Source organism: Gymnoscopelus microlampas (assembly GCF_963454915.1).
Source record: "Gymnoscopelus microlampas genome assembly, chromosome: 9".
Taxonomy (NCBI): Eukaryota; Metazoa; Chordata; class Actinopteri; order Myctophiformes; family Myctophidae; genus Gymnoscopelus; species Gymnoscopelus microlampas.
Genome location: NC_139946.1, coordinates 44,326,026 through 44,353,365, shown reverse-complemented (window position 1 = coordinate 44,353,365; position 27,340 = coordinate 44,326,026). Strand labels below are relative to the sequence as shown.

Genomic DNA, 27,340 nt, shown 5'->3' with positions numbered 1-27,340 from the left:
GCCTCAAAATGTGTAAGAAAGTTGGGACATTGATATAGTATGACATTTTTTTAAACAAAAACAACAACATCATAATTGTAATATAGTAGTAGGCTATTAGCCTAGTAGTAATACTACTACTTCTACTACTAATCATAATAATGTAGTCCTACTTTATGCCAGATGCAACTAGCTATATAAATCCTACCAACACCAACACCACACATCCCTGTCCATCTCCTGAACAATGCTGCCCTCAGCTGGTCATGAAAGGCAATTGTAGAAAGTCAGCTCAACAACACATTACAGTAGATTATTAGACCATAGCTATGTTTTTAGATTAGATTAATGTACTGAAGTGGATCACTTTGGTATATTTAACTTTCAATGGCAGTAGGCTAATAGGCATAACTGTTGAGGTGGACATTAATTAACGGAATATATATTTCTGAAGCATTATTATGGTCCCATTTGATGTCAACTGATTCTGAATTATTTCATAATAGCTCAAATAGGGATAGCTGCAGTGCCTCACTTTGTCCCAACATTTAGCATATTCTATTTTCAGTACTTTTACTTTTGGTAGGCCTACTTTAAGTACATTTTGATACAAAATTACAAATACTTTTGTACTTTTACTCAAGTAAATTTTGAACACCAGACCTTTACTTGTAACCGAGTACTTCTACATTGCAGTATTGATACTGTTACTTAAGTAAAACATTTGAGTACTTTTTCCACCACTGTAAGTAACTCAATAGACCCCTTAACAGACGACGTCATACTGGCTGCGTGCAGCCAGTATGCGCGCAACGAAACCCATTATATCAGGTCTCGTTAGGACGCGTCTCACTAGCCAACACACACAAGAGGGGGTTGGGGTGTGCTGAAACCAGTGCACCCCGAAACAGGTTGGGAATTGATTGCGTGAAACAATCACCTGTGCGTCCAGGCTCAATGTTAGTAAACAAATAATTATTACACCTCCCAGCAACACACACACCCACCCACGCAACGATCAAGCACGCAGTAGACGCAAACAGCAACGTAGTGACGTAGACGTTACTTTAAACGCATTGAGAGTTTCCGATAGGCTGATAAATGAATGTTGTGTACGCCGTTCAAGTCGTTCTGTGTTCCCATTGGCCAAACGGAACATACACAGCCGCTCCTCCAGTGTGATTGGCTGACTTCACAACGGTCTCGAATTCAAACCGTGAAGGAGCCTGGTGAACGGTCGCATGGTTTAAACGGGACCAAACAACACAGTCACTCAGTCATAGTGTTTCGTCAGTCAGATATGTAGCGTGTGCTACAGACTACTTTCGTGCGTTTTTAAACATTGTTCGATAAGAAATGGCTCTCGGTGAGAGTTCCACGAGGACTCGGAACGGATATCTGGACATTATCAGTCCAATAAGGAAAGACCGCAGCAGCGACAAAGAGAATGATGTTCCAGTGCTGAGTTTGCTGCAGTTCTCCAAGGCTCCGTTCGTCACGTTCGGCTGTGTGAGGCTGGGCTCATCCAGGTCTGCCTTTCTCAGGGTCGACAATCCTACCGAGGACGATGTGGCCCAGGTTAGGGTGGAGAAGATACCGTCCTCCAAGGGCTTCTCTGTGGATCACAGCTCTTTTACCATTCAGGTAACGTTAAGAGGAAACCTGGGTTGGATGGAGACAGTGGAGTCAGTGTTCGTTCGTTCGTTATTACATTGCTCGATGCCAGCCGTTGCCATTTCCGCTTATTATAAGCAACATTGGGCTTCCTTTTCTGTGAAGTTGCTTGTAGATATTGTTTTTTTGATTGATTGAATACTTTATTAGTAGTTTGCAAAAAAAAGCACAGGAAAGTACAGTTCAATACTATGTCAGTTTAGGATTTCAAACTGGGGCGTGTTTCTTATTTTAGGCGTGCTTCCTAAATGTCGTTAAACAGTGGTTTTAAAATATTCTCTTGTCAAGGACCCCCCAAATGAATGTATTTGTCCACCGACCCCCCCCCCCCCCCCCCATCTTAAAGCATTTAGTGTCCCATGTACCAGATAAGTGTTAAAATGTTAAATATATAGTTTAACATGTATTAAATATAAATATGTTTTTGACATTTTTAAACAACAACATCATAATTGTAATAGGCTATAGTAGCCTAGTAGTAATACTACTGCTACTACTACTACTACTACTAGTCATAATACAATATTCTACTATATTTAATATATATTATTTTTTCCCCCCAAAGATATTTTTGGTGAAATTAGCAGACCATGGCTAATCCTAGTTCTTAGTCTTAAACCTGTATTTTTAAAATATTCATGTCCTTAGCATGCTGTTTTCAAGTCGGTATCTAGCCCTGAAACATAGTGGGTATCTACAGTAACTGGCAAGCGAGTGCCAATATGTGTTATTGATGTACTCAGTTATGACTTGTAACACGTATATATAGCAAACTAACTATTTAAAACAACTGGCTAACTATACAACTGGCAAAATGACCCCAGAGACCAATAATAAATATTTACACACAAAAGATTGTGATTTATTCCCTCCCAGTGCCTAAAATAAGTGAAGAAGTCTAATTTCATTGTGTTTACAACTTTTTTTAGGATCAGTTACCATTTTGGTGTAATAATAACTAGACCTTGATGAGATCATGCAATATTGCATTGAGCAATAGTAGTGGGAGCTGGGAAATGTGTTAAAATAACAATTTGTGACATAAGGTGATAAGTTGTTTTTGTTTTGATGTTTGAGAAATACAGCCAAGGCAGGCCTTTTACCCCCCCCCTACCTGTTGTCAGTCAACACATAATGCTGATAGTAAAATACCTGGCTGGCACTAAGAGCTCTTTATACATATCGTTATGGTTCAAATAAATGCTGTGTGTAGTGGTGGTGTGTTTAGGGGTGCAACAGTAAATCGAATTAATTGATTTAATCGAGTATATCGATGATCAATAATTTGATAAAATATCGATCCCACTTTTGGGCATGTCATTAGCCGAACATGTCATAAATAATTGCAGATCTACAAGCTCACAATACTTTGCATTGAAAAGTGTTGTGAGCTTGTAGATCTGCTATTTTTGCTTGACACCAATGTGCAACAAAGTATAAATGGGACCCAGTGGTTAATTAATTTGTTCATATACACACACACACGCACGCACGCGCGCGCGCGCGCGCGCGCGCGCACACACACACACACACACACACACACACACACACACACACACACACACACACACACACACACACACACACACACACACACACACACACACACACACACACACACACACACACACACACACACACACACACAGCTCACAAGTGACGTTGTGGTACAAAACTGTATGTAAGATTCTCTCAGCTATTACAAATTTACCTCTATAACTAATGACCGCTGGACTTATTGGACCTTTAACTGAGATTATACAAGTAACTTGAGCTCACTAAGGCAACTTAACTTCATAATAGTAGGAAGGAACCACAGCTGAGTTGCTCCACAGCTATAGAGTGAGATAAACTAGTGACTGGCCAACCCTTTCCCAGTGAGTGAGACCTCATTACATTTGTGTTCTAGAAACTACAATTTGGCAATAACAACACCATACCTGTTTGTTTTATTTTGGCAGCCTGGAAGCCATTTCATTCTGACAATAACCTGGACACCATCTGAAGAAGGTGGAGTTCGAGAGCTGGTCATCTTCAATGCAAATGGCGTCCTCAGACATCAAGCTGTTGTGCTTGGGAGAGCAGAGGCACCAAAAAAGAAAAAGGTAAAACAAAATGCTTAAAAGCAGGAGACATTTTGGCATGTGAAAAGTCCATTGATTTTAATCACACATTGCCATATTGCCATTACCTGGAGCATGTAATTTAAAACGGTATCTCATAATTATCTCTACTGTGTTTCAGAAAAGTTTATGGGATTCAATCAAAAACAAGAGGGCAGGTGACCAATCAGTCACTCCTAGAGGACAGAAAACGGGGACCACCTTGAAGATTGCAGCCAATAAGACCTTCCAAGTTCCCCGGAACCAGCAATACATGCGTGGAAAACCCAGGAGCCCACTTTCTTTGCTCAATGAGGGAAAGACAGTGCGAGCGAGGTCCCTCTCCAAGTACAGCCCAATTGAAGACAACTCTGGGCAATCGGCGCAGCCGAGGGCTTCTAAGCCCGCTCGGAGGCGAAAGTCCCCGGTCCTGTCAGACCAGGACAACGTTGAGAATAACTCTCCTGTTGTTCTGCTTGTCCCTGTTGCCAATCCCATGGAGCCTACCAACAGTTCAGCTGAGCCTCATGAATTGGTAAGCACACCTGAGCACAGAGTGATCACCAGAGTGCTGAACAGGACACTTTCACCCATTGGAACACCAGAGAGCTTTAAAAACCTAATGCCCCGCATACGGTCACTTGAAAGCCCTCTTGATGCCGTGGCTACGGAAAGTGAACTTGTTTCACCCCAAACTCAAATTCTGTCTGTCAGAGATGCTCTGGCCATCATCGACTCTGACCTGATTCATCTCAATGCCAGTCCTCCCAATGCAAACTCCAGTTATTCAGATTCATTAGAATCCTTGAGTGGAAGTTATGGCGGTGGCTCCGAAAACGATGCCCTTACGTCTTTGCCTGACAGCCCCGTGGAGTCAGAGTCCAGTAAGCCACGACTTACTTTCTTTGTGAACAAAAAGCCAGGCACGACTAGCCAGGTTGTTGATCCAGAGATCCAGGTTGGTGATAACCTAAGAGTCAAGAAGTGTTCTTTTACCTCGGCCACCGTGACAAAGGTCAAAGCCCCGGTTGCAACAGACGAGAGAATAGTAAAGAAGTCAAGACGAAAGCTCTTGGAGAGAACCCTTGAGCTGACTGATGACTGCGGTCACTGTGAATCCAGCCCAGCCACCCCCGACCTCCCTGTCATAGAATGTGACAGCAGCAGAACTGAGGAATCACCCAGCCCTCTACGTGAAAACAGACGCCCGCTATGGAAGTCAGAATTCAGCGGCATGACTTCAGCCTATGATGGTTTGCCTGCTCCCGCAACCTTCCAAGTCACATGCTCCCCGACCATGGCACCCGGCCCTATCGCCTTTCCAGTCAGTTCTTCAGTCCTCTCAGTCCCATCTGACAATACATTCACCGTCACATCTCCTCCATCCACGGTCCCATCCTCTCCTCTTCCCTGTGATGCGCTTAAGCAATCTTTAATAACCACTCCGCCACATCTTATGTTTGCTCCTCTGTCCGTCCATGAAGACTTGACATTCCCAATCCACAGCCTGACTGTGTTGGACATGGCGGTGAGGAACAAGAAGAGGAAGAGTGATGAGTTCTTGCAGGGGGAGAAGGTTGAGAATGTTGAGAAAACCGAGAGAGGTAAAAGGAGAAGAGTGGCGGCTGTTATGAAGGAGAAATCGGTGCAAGAAAAGAGGAGCGTACCAAAGAGACAGGAGACGAGAACAGCAGGTGAGGAAATGTGGAATGGATTTGAAAGACGGTGCCTAAATAATGATTTTATACGCTGTTGGTGTTCATGATCTCCATTGAATCTTGAAATCCCTGATTTCAGATGTTCGATTTGTTAAATGTCTTGTTAGAAGAATTGAGACCCTTATTACAAGAGTACTGAGTGGTATAGCTATAGTTGGCAAAACTATTTTATTTTGCAGTCCCATGATGAGTTTTGCATTCTGTTTTTTGTTGTTGTTGCAGGTTCAGTGCGTTCAGTGCGCTCTGTAAAGACCGCACAGCCAGTGGCCCCTACCCAAGCCAAGAACCTGTCACAAGGTGTGTGTGAGGCTCAAATCTGTGATGTTAAGATATCAATTGTTCCATAGTATGAATCTATTTTATATTAGCATGAACATCATTTTTTTGTTTCATGACAAAGATATGAAGGACAGATAATTATATTGGAAAATGTTTTTCTGATTGCGTTCATAGCTTCACATTCTTTGAAGTCATTTGGTGTGCGGCCTGTGAAGACAGCAAGAATTGTTGCAGTGGCACAGTCTAAGCTGACCTTCATTAAGCCTGCACAAACAGGTATTTGATGTTTATTATGGGCAAAATTATTATTACATCAGTGTGTTTTTTTGTGTGTGGATTGTGATTTAAAAAAAATAAAATGTTCTTGCATGATTTTCTTACAGTCATACCAAGACACCCAATGCCATTTGCAGCCAAGAATATGTTCTATGATGAGAGGTGGATTGAGAAGCAGGAGAGAGGATTCACTTGGTGGATTAATTATGTCCTCACCCCAGACGACTTCAAAGTAAACACTGAAGTTGCTAAAGGGAAAGGTAACATTAAATCAACATGTCTATTTTTACTTTGTTTGACAGTCTTTGGCCCATAGGATTGGTTTCACAAGCTCTGTTCCTATTCCAGTTGTGATTTCTGTTTTTCCTTGCCCTTTATTGAGGCCATTTAGTGCTGTCACGATCACATTTGTACTGACTATTTGATGTAGCCCTGTATCTGTACTTCAGAGCGACCTTATGTGCCATGCATTTGGAACTGGCTTTGGGTGGTGTACACATGGACATGCGTGCGGCCTCCAATTTTAATTCCAGCCACTGATCAACCAATGATTCGCGTGACTTTCATGGAAACCTGACCTGTTTAAATATGCCGTTTGCTGAGTTCATCCAGTGAAAATGTTGATATAAATATTAACAGCCTTTTGTCAGCTTGATACTTCATTTAAAAACTGTCTTAACTGTCAAATTTGCTATTTGGAAATCTAAAATGGTATCACTTTTTTTTTTGGGTGGGATTTTTGGTGCAGGTTGTAAATGAAGTATCATGCTTGCTTACTCGAGGCATTTTATCCTCATTAAATTAAGAAGCCCTTAACCATTTCCAACACAACATATATATATACTGAAGTTCAGCTGAGCCTCATGAATTGGTACACACACACAAGTAATCGTGTGTGTGTGTAGCTTTATAGATCTCAGAGCTCTAACCTTTCCCTCTCTCTTGTCTTCATCTCCTGCAGTGAATGCTGTGTCTCTTGCCATGAGCAGCGATGAGGCGTTCAATGTGCCCAAAGCTCCTACCAAAGAGGAAATGTCGTTCAGCACATACACCGCTCGGCGAAGGCTGAACCGCCTCCGTCGTGCAGCTTGCCAGTTGTTCACATCGGAGGCCATGGTCAAAGCCATCCAGAAGCTGGAACAGGAAGTGGAGGCCAAGAGGCTGTTGATAAGAAAAGACCGCCACCTCTGGAAGGACATCGGTAAGTGGATGAAGTATAGGGCTGAGTGATCACGATTATTTCAAACATTTGCCTCGATTAATGAACACATTTCTTTTTATCTACAAGCTCACAACGCGTCCCATCTCGACGCATTGTAAGCTTGTAGATCGGCTATTTTCACCATTTTGTACGCCATCATTGTACAACAAAGTATAATGCAGGGTTAAGTGGCTATTCAGACTAATCGTTTTAGTCGATTTATAAAAGATTTAGCAGGATTCTTTCGTGTCGATTCATTGATATGAAAAAAATAGTCGGTTATTGTTTCTAAATATCCGTTTTGATATATTTCCTGTTAATTGCCCAGCCATAAGATGAACATTACTTTATTCATTTACTTTGTGGTCTTATAATTCATTCTATTTGAGCAGACTCCATTTTAATTGGGTGTGTTTGACAAGCACTGCAGTAGACTGAAGCCCCATTTTAAGGCCTGTGTAACTAAGGTTGTAATGTTCTGTGTTTGTGTCTTTCATAGGTGAACGGCAAAAAGTTCTTAATTGGCTGCTGGCGTACAATCCTCTGTGGTTGAGGATTGGAATTGAGGTATTCGCACACAGCAATGTTGTCGTGTTTTACTTCTGTTCTCTGAACTGTGTTTCAAACAAGGTTTTCTCCCTTTTTAATATGTTTAATGTTCATTGACATGATTCTCATCATTTGCATCTTGGCACACCTTCAGACTATCTTTGGGGAGCTGATCTCACTGGAGAATAACGGTGATGTCTTGGGTCTGGCCGTGTTCATCCTCAAACGACTGCTGTGGAATCCAGACCTTGCTGCTCAATACAGACATGCCAAAGTGCCTAACCTTTACAAAGATGGTAATTTGGAAACGATTGTATATGTACTGTCTGTGTAGAGTGAAAGAGCTGATACAAGCACTGTAAAAGTATACTAAGATCTTTTCAGTAGTGGAAAAAGTACTCAAATTCTTTACTTAAGTAAAAGTACCAATGCTGCAATATAGAAATACTCTTGTTACAAGTAAAAGTCCAGCATTAAAAATGTACTTGAGTAAAAGTATTGGCATCAAAATGTACTTAAATTATGAAAAGTAAAAGTACTAAAATGTTTGAAAATAGCAGATCTATAAGCTCACAACGCGTCGCGATGCGTTGTGAGCTTGTAGATCGGCTGTTTTCAAATAGCCTAGGTATAAAATAGGGCTTAAGTGGTTAATGTATGTTTCATAATATCATAATTTATATCTGAAAAGTAACTAGTAACTAAAGCTTTCAAATAATTGTAGTGGAGTAAAAGTACAATATTTGCCTCTGAGATGTAGTGGAGTAGAAGTAAAAGTACAGAAAATGGGAAATACTCCAGTAGAGTAAAAAGAAAAACCTCAAAATTCTACTTAAGTACAATACTTGAGTAAATGTACTTAGTTACTGTACACCACTGGAGATTTTTACATTGTTACTCTAGTTCATATATAGCCCAATTCAATAAACTCCTCAAAGGCACCGCTTCCTTCACACAGGGTGTGATTTTTACATTTTGGCTTCATTGATGCTCATTTTACTTTCCTTGGTTAGGCCACGAGGAGGCGCTGTCCCGCTTCAGTCTGAAGAAGCTGCTCCTGTTGGTGTGTTTCCTGGACAAGGCCAAAGAGTCTCGACTGATTGAACATGACCCCTGTCTGTTCTGCATGGACGCAGAGTTCAAGGTAGAGCAGCACCCCCCACACGCAAGCTGACAACATAAATGTTTTTTTGCAATCGGCCCAAACCTTTGTAACCACAACATGAACATGTGGTTAAAAAGTGAAGCTGCACCACATGACCAAAATGCTACCTTTAACCAATTAAAACCGGGAAAGCAGCATCTGCGTCATTTTAGACTTTAGCGTTGGCTGTTCAAAAATAGCAGATATACAAGCTCACAGTGTGTCACTTCGTGCCGAGCTTCTACATCTCATATTTTTGAACATTTTTTTTAATATTTTGAAAGTGAAATCCTTTACATGATTGACAGATCAGAATGGGTCAAAGCTAATGATGTTTGGTAAGGTTGCAATCTCCTCATAGCTAGGTAGGAAGGGATGGTTTGAATACTGTTTCACATGCTTTTTTTCCCATGCTGCTTCGTTTTGCTAATCCCCACTAATGTGTGTTACTGTTGCTGCTACAGACGAGCAAAGACCTGCTCCTGGCTTTCTCCAGGGACTTCCTGAGTGGAGAGGGGATCCTTCCTCGGCATCTCGGTTACCTGGGATTACCAGTGTCCCATGGTCAGACACCCCTGGATGAGTTCGACTTTGCTGTGAGGAACTTGGCGGTTGACTTGAAATGTGGAATTCGTCTAGTGTAAGTGAAATGTACTGTCATGTCATAGAGTCTCTTTGGGGCAAAGTTTCACACATGGAATTAGAAGATTATGTAGATTAGAGAACACTATTCTTCATTGCTTTCCACAAATACTGTGGCTCTCTCTTCCAATGATTATAGTAGCCTTCCATTGTGTTTTGGTTGTATGAAAACGGTAGGGTATGAGAAATTGTATTGATACAAAGCCATATACAGGGAAAACGTCTGTAGTACGGTGCTCTTTAGTCTTGTGCAGGAATAAATAAATGATGTATGTTAATATTGACTAGTCTGAAGTTGAGGTTGGCAGATGAAAGTCTGGACTGCAAACTGCATGCAAACTCTACACTAGCCATACTTCACAATAACGGCTATGCTTCAGTGCCTGAGCAACCGTAGGTTTCATTAGTATAGTTAATAACACAGACAATGAGAAAATAACATTTGATTCACACTTTAATTCAATAAATAGATTAATATAGCTGTCAATATAACTGAACTAGTGAGGGTGTGTGGTTTTCCACTCCGTTTTGGTGTCTTTGTGCCTGGATAAAGACTAGTATCTTCTAAGCTGTGAAATTTTACCACAGCAACTGAGTTTAGTGCTCGACTTTATTTTGACATCATGGCTTATCGCCCTTTCTGTAAAGAAAGAGAGGTCTTAATGCTCCCAAAACAATTTACGAATAGAGCGGTAATAAAAAAACGTTTCGGCCTCTAAGGCCGTCGTCAGGTATCACCCTCTCTGTCCATATCTCACTCACCTCACCCAGGGCTGGTTATGAAAGAGCATTGTGTTGTTTGTAGTTTCACTTTCATGTGGGCTTTACCTCTAGGCGTGTGATGGAGCTGTTCATCAAGGATTGGAGTCTATCACGTAAGCTGCGTCTTCCTGCCATCAGCCGCCTACAAAAGGTCCACAACATGGAAATTGCACTGCAGGTGCTCAAAGACAGAGGTGTTGACCTTAAGGACGAATATGGTAATTGGCATATTTTACTCCTTTCATAGAGAGTAAATGTATTCGTTTTATTGTCATGGTATTTGTATTTATTTATTTTTGCCACATCTCTGGATAGCGCTCATTGACTGCATCTGTCACTTCTGTGTGAACACTTGTCATTTGTCTGTAAACACCATTTGTTTAATTTGAAACAGCTGTTGTTTGCCTACCAAGACAAATCTGCATAATGAAAAGAGTGACTTGCTATACACAGTTATTAAAAAAAATAAAAACAAATCACACATTGTTCAAAGAGGGTATTTGTGTGCAAGACTACAAGTGTGCCTCAGTATAATTGTACATTATTATGGATTATGTCACACAGTTTAAAACAGTTCGGAATTTTTACTTTAATCTTACACTGAAAATAAACTTAAAAAAAATTAAAGCAACATTTAAAATACATAAAATTGAATAGACAAGAGTCATTAGAATTTTCCATTGAAGGGAAGGAAATGCAAGCAATATACCAACTGGGAATAAAACGATGCTATCATTGATTGTCACAAAATGTGTATTTGCAGGATCTGCCATTGATTCCAGAGATATTGTGGATGGACACAGGGAAAAGACATTGAGCCTCCTCTGGAAAATCATCTTTGCTTTTCAGGTGTGTACCCAATTCTGCCCACGGGTATTTAAAACAAATGGATTACACATGTAAAATCCCACTATCCATTTCAGTTTGGGTAGAAGAGATGTTCCTCTCACTCCTCTAAGGCACATCTCCGGTACAATGTAGCAGCTATAGCTACTAGTCATTTATCATATGTGTCCTCACATTCCTGCTTTAGGTGGAGGTGATTTTGGATGAGGAACAGCTGAGGGAGGAGATCGATTTCCTGAAGAGAACCTGGAGCACTAAACAGAGGCTGGCCTCTCTGAGGGCTGATAAGGGCCTAACGTTGAGCAGTCCAAAGGTCAGGACGCCATACAAACACAGCAGCACCAAGATCGCCCTTCTGATGGACTGGGTTAATGCTGTCTGTGACTTCTATGGCCTGAAGGTGAGAAGAATGATGACTCTTGGCTCATAGTGAGCATGCTGTGCACACACTTTAGAAAAGGGGTGATTTTTCTTGCTGTAGACCTTTTAATATGCTTTTGTACTGTATGTTTTGATGTATCCTCTAAATCAGGGATGCACAAACCTTTTCAGCAGTGACCCAGTCACCCAGTAATTGATCCAAGCTTATTATGCGATTGACAATTTATGTTTACTGCTGATAACAGCCATGTTTCTATCAGTTATTTATTAATAATATTGATATTATTATTCATTGTTTTATTTTTAATTAAACCTTTATTTAACCAGGTAGACCGCTTGAGATATAGAATCCCTTTATGAGTGTGAACTGGCCAAGATAGCAGCATAACGTACACATGACATAAAAGGAATAAGGCATTTGTTCACTCTAAGTGATTGAGGTTTCTCCCGTAGTGTACTTAGGAAAAAACAAGCAACATACATTTTGACCAAATACAAGGTCTTCAGGCAAACTAATGTGAAGGTTTTTAATGCATACCAAAGTCTGTTCTTAAAAGTAAAATTGCAGATGATGTGGCCTGGTGTGTTATGTTCCAACTTTAATACACTCTGTAGGTAGAAAACCTACATATTATATACTTGTATTAAAAAACCCAGGAAAGCATCTGTGTCATTTTAGATTTTTGCGTTGGCTACTCAAAAATAGCAGATATACAAGCTTGTACATCTGCTATTTTTGAACATTTTTGAACAATCTTTAAGTGTGAGAACTAGTACTGATTTGTAGACTCGGCCTCAGGTCTTAATGTGGTAAAAACAATACAAAACGACAAACTTATGTAACTTGTTTGTTCCCGTCTGTGCAGGCAGAGAACTTCACGGTGTCATTCTCAGATGGCCGTGTCCTCTGCCACCTGATCCACCACTACCACCCCAACCAGCTGCCGGCGGAGGCTGTCAGTCAGTGCACCACTCAGACCGTGGAGTGCTCCCACCGGGGGCGAGTAGAACTCGACTCCTCAGGCAGTGACTCGGACAGCTCTTTTGACTCCAGGCAGATGGGCCAAGATGGTAAATGTTTATAGCAGTGGTTTTCAACCTTTTTCATGCCAAGGACCCCTAAATGGATATATATTTGGCTGCGGACCCCCATCTGAAAATGTTTTGTGCCAGGGACCCCCAGAAGCAAAGATTTGAGTTAAAAAGTTTGCTTTAAAAAAATATATATATTCAAAGATAAGCACATTTTCAAGATTTTTCAAAAATACCAGATCTATAAGCACTCGATGCCGCACTATGAGCTTGTAGATCTGCTATTTTTGAATAGCCAAAGCTAAGTGGTTAAAATGATTGTGACGCTATGTTAACTCATTTTGCTGGGGACCCCCTGGTACCCCCCCAAGGACCACTGGTGGTCCCCGGACCACTGGTTTATAGGGTTAGAATTTACTTTATTGTCACGTCATTGGTTTACAGGTGTAAAGAAGTGGGTTACATTCGTTTTGCGTGAGCGCCATCATTGTTGTTTTCCAGAAAGGGAGAAGCAGACAAAGGAGGGGGAAAGAGAGCAAGAAAAATTCAATAAAATCAAACATTTAATATTTTCAGTATGTCAAAGGGAACACAAAAAGATCTCTCTCTCTCTAATTATCTATTCATTACATGGGATGTTCTCTGAACTAACTAACATAGTATGACTGTTCAGTGGTGAATGAATATGTTGATATAATCTGTTTCCCTCCCTTAGAGAGAGATATGACAAAGCAGTACGGTAAATTAAGCCTTTGTAGAGTTTATCAAGCTTACTGATACTGACTTGGAGACAATAGTCCAATAGTTGGTGTGTAGCAGGTGTCAACTACCAGTTTGCAGTTAATGGTATTGGTGATAATAATTGATCACGAGACTGTGAGCTCCTCTGAAATCAGTGCTTTAACCTGGAAGGATTACAATGCAAGAGAGAGACTCTGCTTCCTTGCTAAGCAGTACCTTTACAAACCACACCTTGACACTGGGATACAGCCAGTTACATCGTAGTTTGATACACATTGAACATGCTGTATGTGTGTGTGTGTGTGACTTGCAAATTGTCTTTACCAATTGACTACTGGGGAAAAGGGATATCCTTACCACCAATGTTTTATTTTCTTGTGTTCTACTCAGGTCCAGAATCTCCCTCTTTGGGCTACAAAGAGCTCCTGGAAAATGAGAAAAACAACTTCAAATTGATAAATTCTGCCGTCACTTTCCTGGGTGGAGTACCTGCCATGATAAACACAGCTGACATGTCCAACACCATCCCCAACGAGAAGGTGAGAGTGGCTCAAGACTGCCAAGACCATATCAAAGTCAATCACTATTTGCAACATACAATACAATACATGTGCCCAAAGTTTAATTGGGGCAGAAGCACATTAAGAAGCAATATGGTAATTGGTAACCCAAATACCACAGTACATACCTGGGAGAACACAAGGCTGTTCCCCCGGTCTGCTTGCCATGCTCACCAGTCGGAAAAGAAAATGAGAAGCTTCATTATATTTTGAGCATAATTAAACACACAGGGGTGACCGTTGCCATTTGGTACACCGTTTCAGAAACCAGTTTGAGCACAATGGGCTTATGCATCTTATCAGCGTGTCCACTCCAACCCTGACCTTTAAGCACCATGGACAGCAATGGTGTCGCAAAATGCAAGCCATCCAAGTTTGAAAACCGAATTGATTATTACGCTTTCCTTTTACTAAGAGTTGTAGGCATTGGCTTTTTTTAATAAGACAGGCAATAACAGGCTAAAGCACCCAGGTCGTCGTATGCGTAATGTGGGCATTACGCATACACATGCATTGTATGGACCGGGCAACGGCGAGCATGATGATGCGTGGCATCAGCGACACTGGGGTGCAAATGAAATAGGAGAGAAGGCTAGCTGATGCTCTTTCTTTTTAAGCCTGCAGCATTTAAAATCTGCCTGCTCTGCTCACATGCTCTGGTGCAGGAGCACAGTGAACATATGTGATATTATGAAGGAGTTGTGTGAGTCACGTTTAAAAGACACAGTTTGTAATCTATGAACCAGCAACTAAGTTTGGGATGAGAGGGCACAGATTACACTGATACCTATGGTGATGTACTTACGGTATGCAATGGAAGTGCAGACGAGGGGACGAGGGTCATGAGTAGAACTTAATTAGATATTTAGGGCATACAGTATTGGTATAGATATTGCAGGGGTTTCGTCTCAAAAGTAGGTGAAGGTTATACAGTTGAAGGGTCCCTGTTTACCATGGTAATTAAACATAAAACAAAATATGAATAACATTAAAGATTTTTTTTCATGACGTGATACATTTTGTTTATGTGAATAATTGAGTGGCATTGCTTCCTTATCACCACATCCGTGTTGTTTTCCAGGTTGTGATGTCGTACCTGTCGTTCCTGTGTGTGCGTCTCTTGGATCTGCGCAATGAGACCAGAGCTGCTCGGGTCATCCAGGACGCCTGGCGAAAGTACAGGCTGAAGAAGGATCAGGAACTTTACCAGGTCAGTTAATCACGTTGATGTGTTCAAAGAACAATAAGAAACACCCTCATTTCCCCATACTGGAGAATACACCACAAAAAGAAACAAAGGCTTTTGATGTTTACCTGCTATCCTAGTTGCTTTGTAGCAATGCACTATGACTTGTTTTCTTAGCACTCTGATAACTCACTTACTCATAACAATTTAACCCAGTGGGTTTCAACCCTTTTCATATCAAGGTCCATTATTTATTCGGCATTTGAGCCATGGACCACCATTTGATGAGATTTAGCCTCTCAGACCCAAAACTTAGAATATTTTGTTGTCGTTTGATAAGATTTTGTCCAAATTTCCATGCTGTATTGATGTTGGTACCATAGGAGAGATAACAGGCAAACTTTGATCAAAATAACAATTCTTTAATTACGTAATGCAGATGTTTAGCAATAATTTAACTCTTGAGAGCGTAAATTGAAACCAAATGGACCCGTAAGGGTCGCTCTCAAGGGTTAAAGATCTATAAGGGTCCATTTGGTTATACCAACTCTCCATCATTTAGCTGGGGACCACCTGGAACCCCCTCAAGGACCACTGGTTGATAACTGATATAACCTATTAATGGTTCATGGTGCTTACTCTTATCAGGGTTAGGGTTGAATTTAGCCTGGGATGCCTAAATTGGAAACATAATCTGAACACTTTCAGGAAAGAAGTGTTTGTTGCCTTTAATTCTGTTGGAGGAGATGTACTATTTTTCTTAGTTCTAAAGTTTTTCTTTTGGTTAATGTATATTGTTACAGCTAACGGTATTGATTTTCAGTAAGTGGTGAATGTTAATAATCATAGACATGGTTTGGCTGCATATATAGTGCATTATGTGTAATATGTGCCCCTTCACTGTTAACGTATCTCCTTAACAATAGTGTGCCGAGGTTTGTAGTCCTAAAACCCAGAATAAACCTGAAGACTTTCTTTTTTTATGGGTTTTTGTTTAGATGCCTGAAATAAGGTCTGTGGTTTACACAGTCTTTGATTTTCACATTTTGTTCTATGACATAAAATACATCAGTAATGGACCGTTCGCTAAAGCCCCACCTAATCTTGCCTCCATCTTGTTCCTTGACCTCATACAGGAAAGAAACGTGGCTGCAGTAAAGATCCAAGTGGTGGTCAGAAGCTTTCTCCATAGGCAGAAAGCTAAAAGGCACTATTCTGCTGCCATTGCCATCCAGGCAAGATGGAGGGGTTATGCGGCCCGCAATGCTCTGAGGCTGAAGGAGGAGGCTCAACGCCAGGCTCTGAGATGCAATGCAGCCACGGTCATCCAGGTAGGTTTTTATATTCACATTTTGAAGGTAAAGAAGAATGTTTTGAGATGTAGGAGTATCCAAAGAGACATTTATCTTCACCCAACAAATCTTTTTAAACCACACATGAATAAAGTATACATTTTTGTTCAGGCTTGTGTAATTCAGTTGATCTCAACCTGGTGGTCGAGACCCCATATGATTTGTTTTGGGGGGGGTCCCCATATGACAATTTCAGCACTTTTAAGACCTTTTTAATACCTAAAAGAAAAAGACCATTACTGCATCAAAAGTAATCAACAAACTATACTATAAAAACTGGTCAAATATTTGCCAAATTGTCAAATAATATAAGAAAGAGGATAGCCGATCTACAAGCTCACAAAGCCTCGCAGCGTGAGGCATTGGGAGCTTGTAGATCTACCTTTTTCACAATCTTTTTAACTTTGAGTATCAACTATAAGCTAATCGTGAATAAGTTCAATAGCTCATACTCTACAATAATTATTTGTCCACTGCAGGCTCAGTGGAGGATGTACACCGCTAGGAGGGCCTACCAGCACCTCAACTATAGTGCCATTGTTGTTCAAGCTCATTGGCGGATGAGGAGGGCGTCCTCTGCCTATGCCAGAATGCTGTGGGCTGCGGCAGTTATTCAGAAATACACACGAGCATGGACCACAGCGAGAAGAGAGCGGCAGCAATACATCTCACTAAGAACGTCAGTCCTCCAGCTCCAGAGGAACTACCGGAGACGGAAGGCCCAGCGACTGGAGAGGTTGAACCAAGCGGCCACGGTGATACAAACCGCGTTCTGGAAATGGCACAAGGAAAGGACGGCGCGCAGAACTGCTGCTGCCCTGAAGATTCAGTCTTGGTACCGAATGCACACGTGTCTCCTTCGTTATGCAAAACTCAAGAGGAGTGCTCTCGTCATTCAGGCTCACTACAGAGGTCACACGCAGAGGCGCTGCTTTCAAAGGTTGAGGCTTCGACAACATTCTGCCATCGTCATCCAGAGTGCCCTCAGAGGGCATGTTGTCAGAAAAAGGCTAACTGTGATGAGACAAGCTTCTGTCGTGATCCAACGCTGGTTCAGGGCCTCTGTGAAAAGAGATATCGACAGGAAGAATTTTGTTAAGGCGAGAGTTGCTGCTACCGCCATACAGGCAGCATATCGTGGCCATGTTGCACGGAGACTACTGAAAGAGCAGCACCAGGCAGCGACAGTTATCCAGACGGCTTTCAGGAAGTTTGCAGCTCAAAGGCGCTACCTGTCCTTGAAAACGGCAGCCATGGCCATCCAGAAATGGTATAGAGCGATGGCATTGGCTCAGAAGAAAAGGAAGGAGTATGAGGTTCTCAGGCACGCTGCACTCTCTATACAAGCTGTTTGGAGGGGGAGAGCCGACAGGAAGAAGTTAAAGAAACGGCACCAAAGTGCCACACTCATACAGGCCCATTACCGTCGGCACAAAGCACATACACAGTATAAGTCAAGAAAAGCAGCAGCCATAGTGATGCAGAGGCAGTTCAGAGCTTACACGGCTGGCAAGGTGATGAGGGCAGACTACCTGCGGGTGAAGGGAGCTGCTGTCATTCTCCAAGCAGGGTTCCGAGGCATGAAAGTTAGAAGAGAGCTGAGGGGAAAACGGCAGGCTGCTACTGTTATTCAGTCTGCGGTGAGAATGACGAGATGCAGAAAACGATACTTGCTCCTCCAGAGTGCAACCATCATCATCCAAAGCCGATACAGGGCTCTCCTGGAGGGCAAAGAACAACAACGGGAGTACAGACGGCTAAGGCATGCCACCATGAAGATACAAGCCGCCTACCGAGGTTTCAGAGTTCGAGAAGATCTAAAGCAGAAGAAAGACGCTGCCACTGTCATTCAAGCTCACTTCCGAATGCACAAAGTGCGCGTGGCCTACCTTGCCACCAAGTGTGCTGCTGTTGTTGTGCAGGAGCGCTACAGGGCCCAAAGGCTTAGAAACGAGCAGATGCAGAGGTACAGAACCATGAGGTCTGCTACTGTCGTAATCCAGGCTGCATACCGTGGTCACAGAGCGAGACTTGAGGTGGCGGAGATGCACAGAGCCGCCATTGTCATTCAGAGAAGGTTCCATACTCTAAAGGACCGAAAGCGCTTTTTAGCGATCAAGGGTGCTGCCGTTTTCTGTCAGCAAAAATACAGAGCAATTAACCTGGTAAAAAAAGACCTGTTGAATTATCTGTTGATGCGCAGCGCAATAATATCCATCCAGGCAGCCTACAGAGGGATGGTCGTCAGGCGGCAGATGCATACCGAACGCATGGCAGCAATAACCATTCAGTCCCACATCCGAAAGTACCTGCAGAGAGCCCACTACAAGAAACTGCAGTGGGCTGCAAACACAATGCAAGCACGTTTCAGGGCCAATAAGCTGATGAGAGAGGAGGTGCATGCTCTAAATACTAAGAAGAATGCAGCTGTTATCTTACAAGCTGCTTTCCGTGGTATGAAGAGCAGGCAACAACACAAACAAAAGCACCATGCAGCTACTGTTATCCAGAGAACCTACAGAACCCACTGTGAACACAGACGCTATCTCACCTTGAAGTCCTCCGTCATCACTATTCAGCAACGTTATCGAGCCACTCTGGCAGCCACGCAGCAAATGCATCAATACCAGAGAATGAGAGATGCTGCTGTCTGTCTTCAGGCAGCATACAGAGGTCACAGGGCAAGACTGGAGGTTGCTGTTCGGCATCAAGCAGCTACTGTCATCCAATCTGCATTCAGAAGTCACAGAGAGCAAATCAAATTCCAGGCCATGCGCCTGTCTGCCATCCTCATCCAGAGATACTATAGGTCCTGCATTCTTCAAAGACACGAGCGAGAGCGATTCCTGGAAATGAAACGCTCTGCCATCATCCTTCAGGCTGCGTTAAGAGGTCATCTTGTGCGATGTGAGCTCAACAATATGCACAGGGCAGCAACTGTCCTTCAGGCCAACTTCAAGAGGCATAAGCAACAGTCTGCCTTTAGGAGGCAATGCTGGGCTGCAAGTGCAATTCAGGAGTGGTTTAGAGCTCAGAAACTGAGAAGCATCCAGGTGAAAAATTACCAACGAGTCAGAATGGCTACCACCACATTACAAGCGGCCTTCCGTGGCATGAAGTCCAGGCAGATAATCAAACAAAAGCACCATGCAGCTACTGTTATCCAGAGAACCTACAGAACCCACTGTGAACACAGACGCTATCTCACCTTGAAGTCCTCCGTCATCACTATTCAGCAACGTTATCGAGCCACTCTGGCAGCCAAGCAGCAAATGCATCAATACCAGAGAATGAGAGCTGCTGCTGTCTGTCTTCAGGCAACATACAGAGGTCACAGGGCAAGACGGGAGGTTGCTCGTTGCCATAAAGCAGCTACTGTCATCCAATCTGCATTCAGAAGTCACAGAGAGCAAATCAAATTCCAGGCCATGCGTCTGTCTGCCATCCTCATCCAGAGATACTATAGGGCCTTCATTCTTCAAAAACGAGAGAGGGAGCAATTCCTGAAAACTAAACACTCTGCCATCATCCTTCAGGCTGCGTTAAGAGGTCATCTTGTGCGACGTGAGCTCAACAATATGCACAGGGCAGCAACTGTCCTTCAGAGAAGGTTCCATACCCTAAAGGACCGAAAACACTTCTTGGCGATCAAGGGTGCTACCGTTTTCTGTCAGCAAAAATACAGAGCAATTAACCTGGCAAAAAAAGACCGGCTGAATTATCTGTTGATGCGCAGGGCAATAATATCCATCCAGGCAGCCTACAGAGGGATGGTCGTCAGGCGGAAGATGCATACCGAACGCATGGCAGCAATAACCATTCAGTCCCACATCCGAAAGTACCTGCAGAGAGCCCACTACAAGAAACTGCAGTGGGCTGCAAACACAATGCAAGCACGTTTCAGGGCCAATAAGACAATGAAAGAGGAGGTGCATGCTCTAAATACTAAGAAGAATGCAGCTGTTATCTTACAAGCTGCTTTCCGTGGTATGAAGAGCAGGCAACAACACAAACAAAAGCACCATGCAGCTACTGTTATCCAGAGAACCTACAGAACCCACTGTGAACACAGACGCTATCTCACCTTGAAGTCCTCCGTCATCACTATTCAGAAACGTTATCGAGCCACTCTGGCAGCCAAGCAGCAAATGCAACAATACCAGAGAATGAGAGATGCTGCTGTCTGTCTTCAGGCAGCATACAGAGGTCACAGGGCAAGACGGGAGGTTGCTGTTCGGCATCAAGCGGCTACTGTCATCCAATCTGCATTCAGAAAGCACAGAGAGCAAATCAAATTCCAGGCCATGCGCCTGTCTGCCATCCTCATCCAGAGATACTATAGGGCCTGCATTCTTCAAAGACACGAGCAAGAGCGATTCCTGAAAATGAAACGCTCTGCCATCATCCTTCAGGCTGCGTTAAGAGGTCATGTTGTGCGATGTGAGCTCAACAATATGCACAGGGCAGCAACTGTCCTTCAGGCCAACTTCAAGAGGCATAAGCAACAGTCTGCCTTTAGGAGGCAATGCTGGGCAGCAAGTGCAATTCAGGAGTGGTTTAGAGCTCAGAAACTGAGAAGCATCCAAGTGAAAAATTACCAACGAGTCAGAATGGCTACCACCACATTACAAGCGGCCTTCCGTGGTATGAAGAGCAGGCAGAGAATCAGACAAAAGCACCATGCAGCTACTGTTATCCAGAGAACCTACAGAACCCACTGTGAACACAGACGCTATCTCACCTTGAAGTCCTCCGTCATCACTATTCAGCAACGTTATCGAGCCACTCTGGCAGCCAAGCAGCAAATGCACCAATACCAGAGAATGAGAGATGCTGCTGTCTGTCTTCAGGCAGCATACAGAGGTCACAGGGCAAGACGGGAGGTTGCTGTTCGGCATCAAGCGGCTACTGTCATCCAATCTGCATTCAGAAGTCACAGAGAGCAAATCAAATTCCAGGCCATGCGCCTGTCTGCCATCCTCATCCAGAGATACTATAGGGCCTGCATTCTTCAAAGACGAGAGAGAAAGCAATTCCTGAAAACTAAACACTCTGCCATCATCCTTCAGGCTGCATTAAGAGGACATCTTGTGCGATGTGAGCTCAACAATATGCACAGGGCAGCAACTGTCCTTCAGAGAAGGTTCCATACCCTAAAGGACCGAAAACACTTCTTGGCGATCAAGGGTGCTGCTGTTTTCTGTCAGCAAAAATACAGAGCAATTAACCTGGTAAAAAATGACCGGTTGAATTATCTGATGATGCGCAGCGCAATAATATCCATCCAGGCAGCCTACAGAGGGATGGTTGTCAGGCGGAAGATGCATACCCAACGCATGGCAGCAATAACCATTCAGTCCCACATCCGAAAGTACCTGCAGAGAGCCCACTACAAGAAACTGCAGTGGGCTGCAAGCACAATGCAAGCACGTTTCAGGGCCAATAAGCTGATGAGAGAGGAGGTACACGCTCTAAATACTAAGAAGAATGCAGCTGTTATCTTACAAGCTGCTTTCCGTGGTATGAAGAGTAGGCAACAACACAAACAAAAGCGCCATGCAGCTACTGTTATCCAGAGAACCTACAGAACCCACTGTGAACACAGACGCTATCTCACCTTGAAGTCCTCCGTCATCACTATTCAGCAACGTTATCGAGCCACTCTGGCAGCCAAGCAGCAAATGCAACAATACCAGAGAATGAGAGCTGCTGCTGTCTGTCTCCAGGCAGCATACAGAGGTCACAGGGCAAGACGGGAGGTTGTTGTTCGGCATCAAGCAGCTACTGTCATCCAATCTGCATTCAGAAAGCACAGAGAGCAAATCAAATTCCAGGCCATGCGTCTGTCTGCCATGCTCATCCAGAGATACTATAGGTCCTGCATTCTTCAAAGACGAGAGAGAGAACGATTCTTGAAAATGAAACGCTCTGCCATCATCCTTCAGGCTGCGTTAAGAGGCCATCAGGCGAGAAGAGAGATAGCCCGACAAAATCAAGCCGCCACCTTGATACAGTCCTGCTGGCGATGCTCGGTCCAGAGGCGTACTTTCAAGAGGCAGAGGGAGGCAACTGTGGTTCTACAGCGGAAGGTCCGGGCAGTCTGGCTAGCTAGGACAGAGCGTGACAACTACAACCGCATGAGAAGTGCCGCCATTACGCTACAGTTCTACTGTCGACGCTGGATTACAAGACGTCAGGTAACAGTAGCAGTCACCCATATTACACTGAATTACTTTATTTTTCTAAATTCTACTTTAAATGAAAACTGGTTCTATGACTTTGACTTGTGTATTTTTTACTAATTACATGTAACTGTACTATGGTTTTCTAGGTACAAGAGGCAGGCGAGGCACAGAAGAGGCTACGTTTTGCTGCAGCGGCCTTCCACCACCTCAGTGCCATAAGGATCCAGAGATCCCTGAGAGCCCACTGGGCCCTGCAGTCTGCAAAGAAACAGATCCACTCGGTCATCGCCGTACAGGTATGTCTATATTTAAATAGGAGTTCAGCTCAGTTTCAGTATAAAGGCGGTTACACACCGGCGAATATACAAAAAATTCGGACTCGTTCCGAATAATTAAAAGACGCTTTTTCGCTTCGTTTTTTCCCGCTCCATGTAAGCTTGCATTGACTTTATAAGGTTTAAAAAAAAAACATATTATTCGCATGAAAAAAAACGCCCCGGTGTGTAAGGACCTTAAGAGTTGCTCCGCGACGATTCCAACTCTCAAGACTTCAACTTATTTTCCTTGTCTCGCCAGCGATGGGTGCGAGCGAGGCAGGAGAGGACACGTTTCCTGGCGAAGAGGAGGAAAGTAGTGATCGCTCAGAGAGCTGTCAGGCGCTGGTTAGCCCATCGCCGCCATGCTGCCGCCGTCATCCAGCGTGCCGCCAAGACATTCCTTCTCCTCAAGCGTCAGAGGAGGCTCCAGAGTGGCATTATCAAAGCTCAGGTACTACACTAGGGATGCCATTACATTTTTGTCATTACTTCCAACCTCTCCCCACGTGCTCATTGCTCAAGTGCCAGGAGGATGAGCTGACTTTAGCTACCATTTACCATAATTGCTTCATGTGTTCATTAAAAGAATATAAACCTTTAAATGAATTTAATTAGAAATATACAGAGTGGCATTTGCTTTGAAACAGATGTAATACAGGTTGCACACAGAAGTGCATAACAACGTTTGAAGCAGCACATATTCTGTAGCTTGTAGTAGAATAGTGTATTTTCAAGGGATATAATCATAGTGTCTGATAGATTTCACTGTAAAGAAAACACAAGATGTCTCTCATAATACTCTTGTGTTCAATGCATATTACTTATTTGCTATTAATTACAGATTGTTTTGGCAATTACACTGCCTTTAGATTTTTGAACAGTTCAAATAATTGAAGTCTAAATGATTTGATACATTTAATTGAATATGCTCCCTTTACTAGTAAATCGCAGCAAAATATGTTGTGCAAAGTAGTTAGAAATGTTCCCTTGGCTTTTCTCTTTATTCTATTCTACCTTTTCTCAAGGCTCTGTGGAGAGGGCATCGCTCCCGCATGCTTCATGACAATCCCAAAGTGGTGAAAGTGAGACACTGCCTACAACGCGTGTCCACTGGGGTCCGAGAAGAAGACAAATTGCGCAACAAGACATCCATAGCGTTGGAATACCTCCTTAAATATAAAGACTTTGCTCACATTCTGGAAGCCCTACAGAACCTGGGTAAGGCCTAGCCATCTGCTTTACTGGCAATCCGCTAAAGAGATTAAGTTGTGTAAATGTATTGCAGGACACCATCCAAAATAATCCTGGTTAAACCTCCATGTTCTGGGTTTTTGTACTATTTTTTATTTTATGTATGTTGTATGTATTTCATCTGTACAGAGACGGCGACCAGACTGTCACCGGAGTGCTGTGAACGCCTGGTGGAGAGTGGAGCCACAGTGAACATCTTCATCCTCATCCGCTCCTGCAACAGGAGTATACCGTGCATGGAAATTATTGCTCACTCCATCCAGATCCTCCTCAACCTCACCAAGGTACCTGGAACAAGGCTTTATTACATACATACACACTTTTGATTACAAATGGCTTGTAATAAGTGCTGGAAACATTAGTGTGGTACCTAGTTCGGGGAAAACTACTGCTTTAGTACACTAATTAAGAGTGTTTGTCATGGCTTGTAACATCAGCTTGCATAAAAGTCACACTTCCAATCATTGGAAGAATGTATTCACATTTTACCTAGAATATCATGTTCCAGCTCCAGGTGACCTTTATTTTAGTCTGTTCATTCCACTGTTCTGTTGTTGGCTGGATGTGACATTAAAGGGATTTTTTGTGCATCAGCGCATTCTGTCCATTGTGAAACACTATATTCCCCTTCTCAAAATGGCCATCTCAACAGAAAAGTGACATCCCCAATGTTCAATGACTAGATAGACGAAGAAGAAACATATTCAGAGCTTCCTCTCTGCTCTGTTACACTTCCTTCAGACATTCAGTTCCACTTTAATGAAGCCTGTGTGAAGTTTCACATAGGACAGACATTCTGGCACTCTATATTACTATTCTCTACATGCAGTGAGCAGTTGTCCTTTTCTTTTTAACCCAGTTTGCAACAACTTTTATAGTGTCGCTGTCAGGTGGAAACCTTGTATGTCAAAAAACATTACTTTTCAATTAATAAAATAATGATAATCTGTGTTCCACAGAACCCAATGTAGTTAATATGTCATAGTATGAATTTTCCAAAATGGAGAAAATGTCAATTCAACTATTTTGTCTACTTTTGCGTGATACTGTCATACGCTAAAGTATAAAATAGGGCATTCATTTATAAGAAAACACAAAAATATATATCTATAAAAGTATGAATATGATTCTACCAGACAGCGACAATATGTTAACCCTTAAAACATGATGCAATGTACTAATTTTCAACCTTCACCTTCTACCTCAGTACCATAAGACCACAGAGGCAGTGTACGCAGTGGAGAACTCTGTAGAGACACTGCTGGACCTGTTGCAGAGATACCGGGAGAAGGCTGGTGATAAGGTGGCGGACAAGGGAGGCAGTATTTTTACCAAGGCCTGCTTCCTCCTGGCTCTCCTCCTTCAGGACCGGCAACGGGCTCAGGTCTGTAGCAGCCATCCAGTCCATCCATGTACAGCAGTGCTTCTCAACCTTTTTCATGTCAAGCATCCCCAAATTAATGTTATTTGGCCATGGACCCCCATCTGAAATTATTTTGTGCCAGGGCAGGGACCACCAGACAAGATTATTGTTGATCAAGTGTTTCAAAAATATTGTTCAAATGTTTTCACGATAATGAAAAAAAAAGCGCTCACTATATGGCGGCTATTTTCAATTAGCCGATGTATATAGCGTTATAAAACTGATCATATTAGCTATAGCTAATATGCTATAGCTATATTAACTTTTTCTGGGGACCTCCTGCCAGACCACTGGGTCAGCAAAGTAAAGGGCTTTAGTGATTTAAAATTGTAATCTTCAACTCGATTGAAACAAGTTACAATTATATTATGTTTGATTTTTTTGTGTTTTGTTGAATGATGTTTTTTAACGTGCGTTTTTGTGCAACTTTTAGGAGGTTAAGACGCTCCCCAAGGCTCTGGATAGGATCTCCAGCATCTACCGTCTCACAGCCCGCAAATTTAAAATGGATGCGGAAAGGACGCTCGTCAGAAACAAGATGAATGCATCCATCAACGGGAGTTTCCTGCAAGCGACGCCTCGCAAATCTCGGCCTGTGCCAAAGTAAGTGTGTGGCTGTTAGGGTTTGGATCCTGAACTGTGAGGACCTGGAATCGGTTTCTTCATATTTGGAACCTTTTCCGGAACCAGTTTTATCACACTGTCAGAGCCGGTATAAGGGCTTCACGTCTGCTATATGCAATTACAATACTAGTGGTTCTCAAACATTTTTAATTTAGAAATAAAAGACCATCATAACTCTGAGAGTGTACAAAAGGAAACAATTCGGTTCCATTTGTACGCTCTCAGAGCTACAGACTTGATAAGGTCAGATAAGGGTTCATTTGGAACCCCCTATACCGGTGGTTTTCAACCTTTTTCATGCCAAGGAAATTGATATACATTTGGACACGGACGGACCCCCATCTGAAAATGTGTTGTGCCAGGGACCCCCAGAAGAGAAGATTTGTGTTTAAAAAAATGCTAAATTCTTTTTACGAAACATTTTACGAAAATGTTCAAAAATAGTAGATCTACAAGCTCGCAGCGCGGCACGAAGTGACGCGCTGTGAGCTTGTAGATCTGCTATTTTTGAATAACCAACTTATACAATATGGATAAAGGGGTGAAAATGTATTAACATCTATTGCTGAGGAACCCCCTCAAGGACCACTGGTGGTCCCCGGACCACTGGTTGAGAACCACTGCCCTATAGGAATCGTAAAAGGGAACAATTATGGAATCGGACCGTTAGGGGGGAATCGTTAAAATCCTAAAGGACCCCAACATATAGTGCCTGTGTGCTATTAACTGTGTTCGTGTGTGCGTGTTGAACAGAAGGAATATTTTCAATGGTGAATTGATGAACCCTTTTTTTTCTCTCCTCCATTTTTCAGATTTGGACCAGACTGGGTTCTCGGAAAAAATAAGCTCAAAGATATTGTAGATCCTATTCGAGCAATCGCGATGGTGGCAGAAGCATTTTCTATTGTGCTGTAAATATGTTGTTTTTCACTGTTTTAAATTGCATAATGTTTTTTTTTTTATATGCATGCAAGTCTCCTGCAGGAGGCACGTCTGAGTCTCCAGACATAAAAACAGATGATGATGATTGTAGTACTGGGAAATATACTATGACACAGTATTGTGTTTTTACTGGTTTTAAAGGTCAATAAAGTTACGCAAGTTCTTTTTTTACTT

At 42.7% G+C, this 27,340-nt stretch overlaps 1 protein-coding gene across 2 annotated transcripts; it reads left to right on the top strand.

Moving 5' to 3' along the window:
* The first annotated feature begins 1,243 nt into the window (after positions 1–1,243).
* aspm (assembly factor for spindle microtubules) lies at positions 1,244–27,340 on the top strand. Of its 2 annotated transcripts, none has more exons than XM_084066342.1 (26): positions 1,244–1,623; positions 3,615–3,758; positions 3,898–5,449; positions 5,696–5,770; positions 5,927–6,028; positions 6,136–6,288; positions 6,990–7,229; positions 7,729–7,796; positions 7,933–8,074; positions 8,792–8,922; positions 9,387–9,562; positions 10,399–10,544; positions 11,090–11,175; positions 11,360–11,572; positions 12,420–12,624; positions 13,723–13,865; positions 14,968–15,096; positions 16,209–16,403; positions 16,904–22,621; positions 22,756–22,905; positions 23,186–23,377; positions 23,952–24,144; positions 24,307–24,461; positions 25,385–25,561; positions 26,034–26,203; positions 27,037–27,340. In XM_084066342.1, exons 1-26 carry the CDS (start codon positions 1,336–1,338, stop codon positions 27,137–27,139), a joined length of 11,046 nt encoding a protein of 3,681 aa, XP_083922468.1. In that variant the 5' UTR covers positions 1,244–1,335; the 3' UTR covers positions 27,140–27,340. The 2 variants fall into 2 exon arrangements, with proteins under 2 accessions (XP_083922468.1, XP_083922467.1); XM_084066341.1 differs by having other exon boundaries at positions 13,717–13,865.

Excerpts from the sequence above, each read along its gene's own strand:
- aspm (XM_084066341.1), top strand. The coding sequence starts at position 1,336 with ATGGCTCTCGGTGAGAGTTCCACGAGGACTCGGAACGGATATCTGGAC. Across the intron at positions 5,771-5,926 it reads AGCCAAGAACCTGTCACAAG|CTTCACATTCTTTGAAGTCA; the intron begins GTGTGTGTGAGG and ends TTGCGTTCATAG. Across the intron at positions 15,097-16,208 it reads AGGATCAGGAACTTTACCAG|GAAAGAAACGTGGCTGCAGT; the intron begins GTCAGTTAATCA and ends GACCTCATACAG.